Source organism: Dipodomys merriami, unplaced genomic scaffold (assembly GCF_024711535.1).
Source record: "Dipodomys merriami isolate MVZ:Mamm:240054 unplaced genomic scaffold, mDipMer1.0.p SCAF_35, whole genome shotgun sequence".
Lineage (NCBI taxonomy): Eukaryota > Metazoa > Chordata > Mammalia > Rodentia > Heteromyidae > Dipodomys > Dipodomys merriami.
The window spans coordinates 10441826-10455885 of NW_027205048.1; the positions used below are offsets into that span (position 1 = coordinate 10441826).

At 51.3% G+C, this 14060-nt stretch overlaps 1 protein-coding gene across 1 annotated transcript in view; it reads left to right on the forward strand.

The window, feature by feature from the left end:
* The window catches only part of Grk5 (G protein-coupled receptor kinase 5), a 190439-nt gene that overhangs the window by 154827 nt on the left and 21552 nt on the right, over positions 1 to 14060 (forward strand). The window contains exons 5-7 of the mRNA XM_069988136.1: positions 8443 to 8543; positions 9411 to 9503; positions 13193 to 13256. Coding sequence (XP_069844237.1) covers positions 8443 to 8543; positions 9411 to 9503; positions 13193 to 13256 — 258 coding nt within the window. The remainder of the gene's footprint in view (positions 1 to 8442; positions 8544 to 9410; positions 9504 to 13192; positions 13257 to 14060) is intronic.

A 14060-nucleotide genomic window follows, 5' to 3' on the forward strand; every position in this document is an offset into this window, starting at 1 on the left:
ACACCAGCTGACTTCCAAACACAGTGCCAGCCTGTTGTTCCCACCTTCCCTCCACTAACCCCGTGAAACACTAGAGAGCTCACACTCCAGGTTTTCAGACTTTTCATCAAGAAAGGCCAAAGATAGCAGAGCCAGTGCCATTGTTCCAGGGGCTTGGTGACCAGCAGAGGAAGGAGACAGACTCTGGAGGCCCACTGGAGAAGAGTCCATAGACAGAGCACTCTGCATTGGCAACGAAGACCCAGGCTTGTGGGGGCTAAAGCTTAAAGGATGTGGGGAATGACGTTTCTTTCGGGAAAAGAATAGTATGTACAAAAGGACATTTTAAGGTTGGAGCCTTAAAACTTAAGAGTGTTAAGAGCTGCAGGTTATTTTCATCCGTGTTCTCAATTTTCTAGATGTGTAGAACACCTTGTAGCTAGCAGGACTGTGTGTGCAGAACCCTGAAGCTTGAGCTTCCTCAGCTTCAGATACCCCTGTTGATGAGAGACCAGGTCCACCGTCATGGTGAGAAGTAAGCCTCATAATGAGCTACCCAGTGGCAAAAGAACGTGTCAGCTTTCTAGCCTCCATCACAAGAACCTCCAGCCACTGTCTGTCTGTCCAGCTGAGTCTGTGCCCAACAGGGCTGCGAGTGGCACTAGGCCCAGGCCTTTTAGTCCACCCCTCACTGGACTGACTGCCGGACCCAGCTGGGAGCTGTAGGATGTTGACATCAGACCTAGAGTGGAGGGAACTTGGCCTGTGAGCCTGGGGCTGGGCTGGTTCAGTTTCTCTGCAGTAACCCGGAAAACAAAACCCTCCTATTTTCCTTTGATCTGTTCTTGTTGGGAGCTGTGGACTGTGTCTCTTGCCTAGTCATGGACAGGGAGGAACTGCTCTAGACAGACCCGAGGGTGTACAGCAGTGATCTAACACATGACCCTAAGGTTTTGATTAAAAAGGTGGAAGAATGGCGCTTTTTCTTCCTGTCAGCCAGACCTTAAATCAACCCCCAAGCAAGGAAATGCTCTCTGAGGCTGCTGATCAACAAACTTTCCCCTTTGTCTTCTGGTTGTGATTATACTATACGTTTAACTTTAAACCAGGAGTTGGAGTTGGAAGAAATTTTCCCCACTCTGCACATACGCACGCACACACAGACACACAGACACACAGACACACAGACACACAGACACACACACACACACACACACACACACACACACACACACACACACACACACACACACACACACACCACCTACACACACCACACATTCCTCACTATGGTTCTAGGTTCCTGGCAGAAGTGACAGCTTACTATGTCCCAGTTACTCAAACAAAGCAGAAGTTATTAGAAAGCTGGAGCCAAGAGAGTCCTCAGGTGGTAAATGAAACCACGAGAGGCTGGGCAGTGCCCAGGCTGGGCAGCCCATGGACCCAGGAAGCATCTCCCAAGGGCAGCTTCAGGTTCTCCCCAGCACACAGTTTCTACCCAAGATATGCCTGACCTACCTTGTCACCAAGGTAGAGGTAGGTAGACCAGACAACCCCATGAAGGTACTTCAGAGGCACTAAGAAGCCATTTACCTCCATCTTCCATCTTCCACACTGTACATACATGGAATAATATTGAGCACCTGTTGTGTGCTAAGAACATCATCAGTTCATTCCAGCAAAGTGGAGTGAAGAGATTATAGGTTTTTGGATCCAGAGAGGCCGGGATTTGAATCTCAATCCACCATTGCCAACTGCTGTCTGCATGCACTTAGGAAGTGTTTACTGCACGCAGAGCCTGCACTCCATTCTGAGATGGGCGTGAAACCTTCTGCTTCTCACCTGCTTTAAGGGCCCAGTTTCCACGTCCCTGACCCTGGAACAACAACTCCATCTCACAGCATTCTTCCCTACAGCACAGAAGCACAGATCTGTGGGGGAACCCATACAAAGGGCTTAGCACATGCCCGGCTCTGCCCAGAGCCAGTGACTGTCAGGCTTGCCTCTCTCTCTGGTACCAAGAGCTGCCTCCAGCCCTGGCTCCTGCTGGACGCCTGATTCCCATCCCTGCTTCCGCCTACGGCCAGGCTGACGCAGATGAAGGGTCAAGGGGTTGCTAGGGTACAGTTGTAAGAGGGGCCCTCCCCTATCCTCATCTTGGAAGAGAAGTGAGAGTCCCCAAGAAATGGCTGCCTCCACCTTGGTCCAGCTGGGAAGGAGGAGGACCCTATGAAACCCTTGTTCTTCCACTGTCCTGCCTCCTGTTCAGCCCTTCCTGAAAGCCCAGTTTATCTACATTGGGAAACTGCAAATAGTTTACATGGGGAATGTCAGCTGCCCACATACGAAAATATACACATCATTAAGGCCTAAGTGCTTGCGTCTAGAGATAGAGCAGACAGACTCCTGGCCGACCTTTTGTCCACTAGCAGAACCACTGCTAATGAGCGCTTAGCTCCTCAGGGAGGTTTCTGTATGTTGAAGCAAAACATATGTTGGACATTAGCTTGTTTATGTGTGTGCACATGTTACATGCAACAGCACTGTGTACAAAGAGTGTTTGTCAACATATGTAGGGTCTGCTGCACTTCCTCATCCAGCCCCAATGGGCCTCCAAACGGCTTGTTCTTCAAGGCCAAAGTTGTCTCCTGCACATGATCCAGGAAGGATCTTAAAGGATTCTTTGTTGTGGTTGTGAGGCTTGAACTCTAGCCTGGGCGCTGTCCCTGAGCTCTTCAGCTCAAGGCAAGTGCTCTACCACTGAGCCACAGTGCCACTTCTGGGTTTTTTTTCTTAAAGGATTCTTTTTTTTTTTTTTTTTTTTGTCGGTCATGGGGCTTGAACTCTGGGCTTGGGCGCTGCCCTTGTGCTCTTCAGCTCAAGGTAAGCGCTTTACCACTTGAGCCACAGCACCACTTCCGGTTTTCTAGCAGTTTATTGGAGATAAGAGTCTCACGAACTTTCCTGCCTGGGCTGGCTTTGAACCGAGATCCTCAGATCTCAGCCTCCTGAGTAGCTAGGATTATAGGCGTGAGCCACCCGCACCCGGCTTCTTAAAGGATTCTTAAAGGACACAATGCTGCTTAGGATTAAGGCTCCAAACCGGATTGCCAGGGTTTGAATCTCATCTTCGTCTTCAAACCAGCTGTGTGACTTCAACTGGGAGCTGGGATTGGGTCCTAACTGGCCTGCCTGGGATTATCTTGGATGTGGTTATATTGGAGACAGATCCTGAAGGATGGGTGGGATTCAAACATACCACAATGGGTAGGAAGGACTCTTGTCTAAAGGGAACAAGCAGAGGCCCCCAAGCTAAATAACCAGAGTCACCCAGGAACAGCACCAAAGCATTGGAAGCAGAAGGCAGAGAGAGGAAGCAAGGAAGGCTGTTTGGGGTCTGGTCCAAGAAGGCTTTTGACTTGGCACAGAAGCCAATGCGAACCATCATTGCTGTGGGGTGTGGAAAGACTTCTTTGGAGGTCATGATTCCAAACACAGAGTAAGTAGAAGTAAAGACTTGGGAGGGGCCTTCCAAACAGCCCAGAAAAGAGGGGAGAATTCTTGAACCTATGGTAGCAAGGTAGGGATGGAGAGATAGTTTCCAGACCCAACAAGCTGACAGTACATCCTTACCTCTGAAATTGGGATGAACTGTGTCCTTCCCTCAGAGCTGGCCCAGAGCTCAGGCCCATGGCCCACTCTAAGATGTCTGTCCCAGCTCCACAGGCCAGCAGTGGGATGCTCTGCTGTGATGGGCAGAAGGGGTGCACCTCCTAGGAGTCCTCCCTAGAGATCTCTCTATCTTTCCTTCTTTCCTCCTCAAGGGTATTGCCAGGGTGACAAGAATGGTTGGCTGCTACGGAAGAGGTGTAGGAGGGGTTTAACTTGAGGAGCCATTTCTGGCCCTACAATCTCACTCCAGCTCTAGCTGTCTCAAAGGACACCAGCCAGGACAATTGACCCCACTTCCATTCTGACCTCTTGAAATAAGAGATGAATGCAGGAACGAGAGCCTCATGTCTGGGATTTCTCACCAACTCAGGACACAGCATCCTTCCGTCACCTCCGGCAGCCATTGAGGCCACCCATGGCAGCACCCTTCTTAATGTCATCTGCAGGGCTGATGATGCAGTAGCCTTAGAGACAAGGTTAGCCTTTACCATAGCACACCGTTAGGCCATCCCTGTGTTTCTCACATCTAGTCTCCCCCATGCAGCGCCTTCCTCGACTTGCACTCATTTCCCCTTCAACTGTTAGTGTGAAAGTTGAGCTCTCCAGTCTGAGAGAGCAGTACTGTGGTGTCTGTTTCAAGTGTGCTCCCGGTGAAATCTCTAGGCCAGTCTCCCTGTGGGGTATCTCTTTGGCTTGCAAAGGGAAGCCCAAAGCATAGGGACTCAATAGTGCCACCTCCTGGACTGTCTGCTCCTCCACTGGCCTTGACTGAATGGGCCAAGGCTGGTCTGGGATTGGCCTAGCCTGCCCTTGAGATTGGATCCCTCTGTCTATAAGGGTGGGTGTTTAAGCGTCAGAGAGGCCATGGAGTGCGAGTGATCTGCCTCTGTTCCCTAGGTTAAGTACTGAGTAAAGCACCATCTGGTGGCTTCATCCCAGGCCCGATCCACACCTCCCTACCACCACTATTGTCCTCAGTGCCTGAGATTCCCTGGTTTATTCCAGTTCTATGACACTATAGTCAAGACTTGAGAGGGGTGAAGCATTGCCACAGCCGAGAGTGCTGGGGGTGGGGGAGCATTAGCTTTCCCGTGAGGGGCCTCTCAGCTAGCAAGTCCCCCCAAACCCACCACACCTCCACATCAATCCAGCGCCATACAAACGCAGCTTCAGGATTGCCCAGGTTCTTCCATGAGCCAGACCGCCATCCTGACCTGCCTCTAGCAGAAGTTCTGTGGACTCCAGGGCCCTGAATTGTTACTGATCACCAGCGCCACTCCTAGATGTTACGGACTCCCTTTCCTTGTTGAGCAGAAGACGAGAGCTCTGGCCTGGCTGGCATGTTGAAGATTAGAGGGACACAGTATAGGGTACGCGCCCATGGGCCTGCTCTGTTTCAGAGTGGCATGAAGGGCTTTTCTCCATGGACGCTTTAGCTCTTTCTGCCAGAAAGGCATGTTTTGGTTAACATAGGCTTCAGGAACTGGCTGGTCCCCCAGACCCAGTGGCATTAGCCCCAGGAAGAGCAGAGTGGGTCTGGCAGAGGAAGCAGCAAGCCCCAGCACTGCAGGCCAGAGTCAGGGACCAACATTGTGTCTTTTCTCATGCCCCTTGGCAGACTCAGGTTTCCATTCCAATCTTACTCTGACCAACAGCTCTTGTTGGCAAAGTTGGCACTCCCTCGAGTCACTATTATGGGAATCTGGTTCTAATCACTTAATCCTTCATGTCAAGCTGGAGGCTGATTTTAAAGCCGTGGTCACTAAACCAGTGACATTATTACCAGCTCTCTAACTCCGTGCTCTGCCTGGGCAGTGGGATACCTCTAGACTCTGGGAAGAACAGTAAGGACAGCAAAGTTGGCTGTCCAGTGGTAGGTCAGCGAAGGCTGAGAAGTCTGGACCAATGTCTGCTTTGCCCCGACTCTGTCCTCCATGAATCCTTTCCCAAATGCCCCCAGCCCATAATGATCTTGGTGAGCCAGGGCTTGTCTACGTGAGCGGCACCACCTGCCTCTGCCGGTCTTCACACTGGCTGCACAAGCACAGCAGCTAAGGTGGAGGAATAGAAGGGGACCATGGGTCCAGACAGCTTACCAACTTCAGTCAGTCTCACTTGAGACTCAGTCACCCAGGGTTCACATCCCCTCTCTGCCATTTCCTAGCTGGGTGATCTTGGGAAGCTTTCTTTTTTTTGGGGGGAGGGTCTGATCGTGGGCCTGAACTCTCGGCCTGGACGCTGTCCCTCAGCTCTTCAGCTCAAGGCTAGCGCTCTACCACTTGAGCCACAGCGCTACTTCTGGCTTTTTTTTTCTGCTTATGTGGTGCTAAGGAATGGAACCCAGGGCCTCATGCATGCAAGGCAAGCGCTTTACCGTTGAGCCACCTTCCCAGCCCCTTGGGAAGCTTTCTTTACCTTTCTGAACTTTAGTTTCCTCATCTGCAAAATTATCATCATAATAATACCTTCTAGAGCCATCTTATGGATTAAATAACTCATGGATGGAGTTCCATGCATTATGGACTAGGGGCTGGTCTTCAACATATGCAAATCATCGTTATCAATTATTTATCTTACTTGTCAATGTTCGATCTGTTGATGAATTGCCTTTGGCAGTGAAAGAGAAGTTTGGTGGTAAGGAAAAGAAAATGAAAAACTGTTGAGTTCTAGCTAACCTATTTTATATATCACCACACATCTCCAAAGGCTGTGAGAACTTTTCTGTCAGGGTAGTTCCTTATGTATTACTTATGTCTTGCTGGAGACTAGGTACTTGAAGTCAAGGACCCCACTGGCATTACCCACCCCTGCCAGCCCCCAGCTGGGTCTGTGCTGGGTGGGTTGGATCCTCTTGGGTGAACACAAAGGCAGATCCCTGCCTCCCAGTGCAAACAGGTGGGAAACGCTTGTCCTTCCTCCTCAGATCCAAGAAATGGTTGCATCCATCCCCACAGAGCCCACACACTCAGCATCGCTGTGTGGTCTTCTGCTGACTCACACTGGGCTCAAGGTTGTATCCTGCACAACACATTCTATCATCTTGCTGGTTAACAAATATGCTGTGAGTTTTGCTTGGTGCCAGGCACAGCACCCTCCCTTCCAGACTTTCTCTTGAGGATTTGCCCGCAGCCATGATTTGTCTTCATGTCTGACTGCTTTAAGGCAGCCCGGGATCACTAAAACCTGCCACAACCCCCGCACATTCCCCTACATCTTAGAAGCAAACAACCCCAGTCTTCAATTTGCACATCTCAAAGGAACCTTGGGGTGTCTCTGGAGTCGCTCCCATCTAGTGCCCAGGCCAGGGCATCTTCTCTGCAGGAAGGCAGCTGTTGGTTGAGAAGCCCAAGTTGTTCGCATTGGAAGGCAAGAACGATCCAGGGCAGGGTGGACATTGGCAGGAAGGGGCTGCCACTGCTCAGGACAGCCATGGCAAACTGATGGGACAGATGTTGTAGTCCAGTGCTTGGTATAAACGGTATGGCAACTTTTCTGTTGCTACCCCCACCAGGCTGGAGCTTCTCAGGCTCCACTCAGGAGAGAAACTCAAGGGCACAATAAGCCCACAGAGAGGGTGGGGCTGGAAAAGGAATTCGGGCATTCAGAGCCCTGGGGAATAGAAAATGAGCCTGATTTCATTCAGCAAGGACCTGCCAACTGCCGTAGCCTCCCCCGCCACCCCTGGCACGAAACCCCTTGCAGGCACCACCCAGCAGACTTAGCCCAGCCCTCAGCCCCATGGTGGGAGAGCAAGCAGGCCTTTCTGGTTTCAGCATCCTTTGGGGAGAAAGACATGTTTATGCCCGTCTCTCTGAGCCCACTCCTGGCAATTTTCTCAAATTTCCCTGCAATTTATTAAAAACCCACCCCGAAGGCCAGCTAGTGAGTCAGACCCTGGGAGCAGCTGGCGAGGCTGAATGGCAAGGAGGGGATGGTTGACGAGGCCACCCGGGGAGGGGCGCCTCCCACAGGTGGCTGCGGCTCCTGCATGGGACACAGAGACTCGGGGCATCCTTTCAAACCTCAAATACTCTGGCCACAGCCTAACCTACAGGAGTGAGATGACAGCGGTGGCCCTGGTCTCAGGCTTGCTACTCTGTGCCCACATCTGGACCCGATGTTGTACTGAAGCTCTCATTGTTTGTTTGTTTGTTTTCTGAAAGAAACATACTCCTTAGTATCCTGGTGAGAACAGAGGCCGAGCAGTAAAGACAAAGGCCCCACAGCCTTTGTAGCAGAGTTGGGACTCAAGCCAGGTCTGCCAACTTCAGAGCCGAACCAGGACAGCCACAAACTCCATCCTCCCTCCCTAGTGAGCACTCCACTCCTCCCACTCTTCCCCATGCTGAACACTCCCATTCCTCAACCTCAGGCCTGCCTAGGTACTCACCTTCACCTTTGGAGGAAAGGGACCCGGGTGGCCAGGGGACTGCAGGCTGAGTGAGGGCCTGTGGATGAACTGTGAGCCTTTGCACACCTTGTCAGTTCCGAATAGGGGCCCCGACCACAGGCGCCATCATTGTGCAAATGAGAAATGAGGCTCAGGGGGGCCTTGGTAGGGCAAGAAATCTCACTCTATCTCATGGCTCATGCATAGTCTTCTGGCTTAGCAACCTCCCCGCACCACCACACACTGTCCACACACAGCCTAGTGTGGGAACAGGAGGTAGATGGCCATGGCTGTGGGCCATAGCTGTCACCTTGGGTCTGATTGGTTACTTGGCTGGGGCAGCCCCAGCCTCTCAGTTTCTCATTCTTCACTGACTGCTTCCATTCCTTTCTGCCTTCCAGTCCCCAGTTTTCATCACCCAAGTTGGTCAAGACCTAATCTCCCAGACAGAGGCAAAGCTCCTGCAAAGACCCTGCAAAGAACTCTTCTCCCCCTGTGCACAGTAAGTTCTCTGCCAACCTGGCCCACCTGGAAGGCCCTTCCCTCCTCCCCAGGCTGCGGCAACATATGTGACAAAACCAGTCATCAAAGAGCTGGGGGACAACAACGAGAGCTGATGTTTAGGCAGGACCAGCCAGGGCCCAACCCTGTGTGAGCCCAGTGGGTAGGATCTGGTTGGTGACCATGATCCTGAGAGAAGGGCCACACGACTCCAAGTATACACACATAATGGCCTGCTTTCAGGTTTATCAAGACACAGCCTCTGGCACAATGTCTTCTCTTTCCCATGAGCCAAGTACTAGATTGTTTAGTGTAGCCAAAGATTCACAGGGGTCTCAGGGGTCTCAGAACCTGGCCTGGCCAGTAGCAAATTGACAGTAAATTCTGCTGCGCACACAAAAATCTCCTAGTGGCTTTGCTGGGCCTGGACCAGATCCCAGGGGCACCAATTCCTAGGTACCCAGGGGTGGTATCCTGCACTACACTCACCCCACCTCTGAAGCCATTCCCTCACTTCAGCCTTGCCCGCTTCATCTCACAGCCCTGTCTTCAGAGACCTCATTGACCCCAAAGGTGTGATGACCATCCCTGCAGTCATAGATTTCACACTGTGAGTTAGTTGCTAATGCATTCACCATTACAATGTCATCGTTGCACTCACTGCCCTACCCCAGGGCCTAGAGCAATGCCCAATGCATGGCAAGCAATATGTTTTCAGGCGTGACCAGTTTCAGTAGCAGACGCTCAGCACTTGTTGCAGAGCCCCTTGGTGTGCCTTTTCAGAGACTGTAACCTGCTAGTACAGCTCTATCTAGATGCTTCGAAGTGGGGATTGTGACATGCTCATCCTTCTGTCCCCCTGAGCTAGGTCTGTCCATGACTACCTGAAGGGAGAACCATTCCACGAATACCTGGACAGCATGTATTTTGACCGATTTCTGCAGTGGAAGTGGCTGGAACGGTAAGCAGTACACACCCTTGTCTGAGAGTATGAATGTTAAGGGGTGAGCACAGAGCTCATCTGAGAATTCATATAAGAGACAGTTACTTGTCACAGGCCCACAGCTGCAAGAAAATAACCATCTTCCCTCTGCTAATTAAGTTCGTGGGTAGTCTAGAAATGTTCTGTTTATTAAAGGACATACAAAGTCACCTAATATACATGCACACACACATATACACATACAGCATCTTATTCTTGCTTCTTTGGCTCACTATCTGGGAATTCCTTTCGTGCTAGTAAACTAAAGCTACCATAATCTTTAAATGTAGCTGCATATCCAATGTTCTGCTGACAGATAACAAGGCTTTTCTCACTTTTTTTCCCCATGTTGAGGATTAAACCCAAGGTTTACACCTGCTGAGCACATAATCAATCTATCACTGAGTTACGTCAGTCCCTAGTCTCAATTTTTCGTGCAACCTCTCCAAAATAATAGTTAGTTTTGCACTAAGTCTTTATGTGCATTTGCAAGTACATCTATAGAAATTCCTAGCAGAAGAAGTTCTGAGTTGCAGGCACCTGCTTGGAAACTGCGAGGGAGTATTAAATCACCCTGTAAAATGGACCCCAATTTCCATCCCCAGCAGCGCTTGAGCCTCTGCTTCTCCACCTTCACCAACAGTGTTCTGATGTTTTCCTCCCCTTGAGTGAGTAGTGGGGTTTCCTTACTGCTGATTTTTTTCATCTCTCTAATAATTAGTGAGATTGGCTATCCGGGAATGGCTTATTGCTGCCCTGTGCTCTTCAAAGTGCTCTCACAGCAGGGCTGTCACTTAGACAGATGTGGCCTCTCTGTGAGGAATGAGGAAGCAGAGACAGGGTGGGGACATGACTTGCCTTGTCCCTCAGCAAGCAAGTGGTACAGCCTAATGGGGGTCCCGGCCCAGAAACTCCCACCATCCCCAGAGTCCTGGTACTCACAGCTGTCAGGATGCTCCTTGCTTTAGAGAACAGGGAGCACCATGGTGCTCCTGGAGCCTGTGTGCCCGCTCACCGTGCGTCTGGTTCCCTGAAGAAGTGCAGGAGCTGCAGGCCAAGAGCCCCAAGTACAGCCCTGTGCTGCCCACTTCAGGAAGCCCAGCAGGAAAGCAGCTTGCTTGCAGCTGCTGGACAGACCATTTGTCTCCACTCTGATGAGTGGGGGGAGATAGAGTGACCAGACAGTATGCACCATGGGCCGCCCTGCAAGGGTAGCCTGGCTTCAGGTGGAGAAGCCAAGGGTGGGCCCAGACATCCTGTGAGGAGAGGCCTGGCAGAGCTGGCCCCCTGCCACACCTCACTGTCTTCATTGATAAAACGGGGACAGCAGTGCTCACTGTCTCATGGGCTAAGGGTCACAGCATGGGCTGGCACATTCTGGAGCTCTGAGCTATATAACACATGACCCTAATCTACCCCTTCTTGCCAGGTTGGCATGGAAAGAACTCAGAACTGGGGTTTTGCAACTGGCTGTCAGCCCCACCAGTTACTGGACTGGAGCTTAGCAGACAACTCACTCCACCTCTCGAAGCCTAAGCATTTTTTTCTCATCTGCAGAATGGGGACAGAAGGGCCTGAAGCCAGTGCGAGGATGACATGAATCAGGGGCTTGTAGCAGAACTGTGTTACCATAGAGACCTCCAAAGGGCCATGTCCTTTATGCCAAGGAGTTCAAATAATCACATCTGACACAACAACAGCTTAAAGGTGCCTTGGGATGGATGCACGGGATGCACATTCGTTCTCACCAGCTCCATCTTACTGAAGATATGAAGGTTGATGGTAGTCCCCGGGCCACACGGCCTGAAGCCTGAGCCCCAGTGTCTCACTGAAGTTCTGGCCCTTAGTCCACCCAGCACTTCAATTCCAATCTTACTCACTGCAACTGGCTTTTGTTTCACGTACCTGTTCCGAGTGCACAAAGTGAACATATTTCATCTGTACACCAATTGCAGAGAAGTTAGGAGTTCACTCTTTAGAAGGCATTACGGTTCTGTATCCTGGAGGGCAGGATCCTGGCCTAGTAATGCCCTAAATGACTGACAGCACCCTGCCTTCTCCATTTTTTCCCCTTCTCCTCTCCTCTCCTCTCCCACCCCCCAACAAGATCACAGCCTGTTAGTGCTGTACTGTTGAAATATTAAAGGGATTTTTTTTTTCCCTTCCAAGGTTAACCAAGAAATTCCTGGGAAATTGCATTACGCTCATTTCCCCTAGCAGAGGGTTTCTGCGGCAGCATCAACCAACTGTTTGTTCTCTGTGTATCGTAAACTGTGAGGCCTGGGCCTCCTTCATGTGGTTTCAAGAGGAGCTGTAGAAAAGGCTCCTGGGCCACGTGGTAGACACTGGCACATGGCAGATTTGTCTAGGCCGCCTGGGCTGTTCTCGTGCATAAAGAAGGAGCGGAGCCCTGGGCAGTCCTGCAGAGGGGCGGCTGTGTGTGTCCCCAGGGATCAGGCCACTTCCTACCTGTAACACCAGCAAGTCACAGCATGTGAACTGAAGACAGGATGCCCAGAGGGCCCTGGCTCTCAGCCCCCAGGGCTGTCCCCTGGCCAGCAGCTGTGGAGCTGATGATGTGATTTGCAGTGAGAGCCACACTCCTCAGGCCCCAACAGCAAGAAGGATCTCTAGGCCTCTGCCTAGAGATGTGTCCTGTGTTCTGGGTGATCACAGGCTTACTGGCCCTTCTCAAGATAACCAAGTTTGGACCCAATTTAGTCTCTTCCAATTCCTGTGAGGTGATAGGGTGCTTGCAAATAATCCTGGGTCTCCAAGAGCTTATTATATTTAGCTGACCATTTATAGCCAACCAGACCAGAGATCAAAAACAAACGCTGCTGGGGCTGGGAAGGTGGCTCAGTGGTAGAGCACTTGCCTTGCATGCCTGAGGCTCTGGGTTCGATTCCTCAGCACCACATAAGAAAAAAGAAAAAAGCCAAAAGTGGCGCTGTGGCTCAAGTGGTAGAGCCTTTAGCTGAAGAGCTGAGGGACAGCGCCCAGGCCCAGAGTTCAGGCCCCATGACCGGACCTCCTCCCCCCCCCCCCCCCGCAAAAAAAAAAAACAACACTGTGGACTCCATGGCAGTCTTAGACAACTGGTTATTTGTTACTCCCAGAAGTCCTGACCCTGCCTCATGATCAGAAGCCCTATCTGATTAGACATAATAAATGGTTTGGACTAATTAAAATGGGGAGTCGGAAGACCCCACGTGATGATTACTTCATAAATGCTACTTTGGACATTCAAGGTCTTCTAGTATTCTGGGGGAAATAAAGAGGTCCCCTGTGGTGGGAAGGTTGGGAACTGATGGGCAAGGATACCTGGAACAGACCTGCAGCTGGCATTCTTTGTCCCTAGCCAGGCAGTCTTCTCTGGGTCATAAGAACCCAGGGCAGGCCCTGCAGGTGTGGAGACAGCTCTGGTCTCTGCATGGACACCCCGTCCCTCTCCCTGTGCAAGGGCATAGCCTCCTGCCCCTCCAGGGCAGCTCAACCCCATGGCCCCAGGCTGGTGACATGAGAGTTGCATGCTAGCCTCGGAGGAAGACCTGGAAGGTCTGTCTGGAATCTTGTCTACCGCCGCCTTTGGTGGCACCCTCCTCTGTCTTCTAGATCCTGAATCATAGTTCCAAGAGACCAATGTTGGATTCTTGCTTTTTTCCCAGGCAACCAGTGACCAAAAACACATTCCGGCAGTATCGTGTGCTCGGGAAGGGGGGCTTTGGAGAGGTGAGTGGACTTCCAGACTCTCTACTGGAGAGTTCCCAGCTCCTCTCTTCTGTCCCTCCTGAGTGTCTCCCAAGCCTGGCATCCAAGGGCACCCCCTGGTTCTGTGCAGGCTCCCCAGCAGCAGCAAAAGTGTGTAAGAGGCAAGACTTGGGATACTGCGGCATGTACACAGCATAAAGGAGGGTGTCTTCCCTCCAGGGAAGAGATGGGCTGTCCGGGTTATGTTGGAGGAAGGGGAAGTATGGGCATGAGGGGGCTGAATGACTCACCTGTGGGTCTAGGTGATGCTGCTAGTATTCCATGCTACATGGAAATAGAGATCTTATTGAATACTCATCTTCTCAGTTCATGAGGTTGGCCTTGTTGCTCCCATTTTAGAGGTGGGAAAAACAGGATCAGAAGCGTTAGATGACCCAGCCAAGATCACACAGCCAGTAAGGACAAAACAAGGACCATAGCCCAAATGCCCTGATCTCATTCCTCTGCATCATAAAGTTAGGGTTCTTGCAGTTCTCACTTCACTACCACCCCCAAAAACAAACCTCTTCTGTCTGGTCAGGAGAAAATTCACTTGCCCCAAAAGGGAGATCTCACTTGAAGCCTCTGCCAGTCATCTAGTATTGTGTGAATGGTTGAGTCTATGCCTTTGGGCAGAAGGAGGGACAGCAAGGTGGCACTGAAGCTAACCCACAAGGGCCCAGCAGTGGGTACATGGCAGGCATTGTGGATCCAGTAGCACCTACAGGCCAGGCCCATGCAGGTCTGACCAGGTCAGATCAGGTCCGTCCTGAGATCTGACATCCT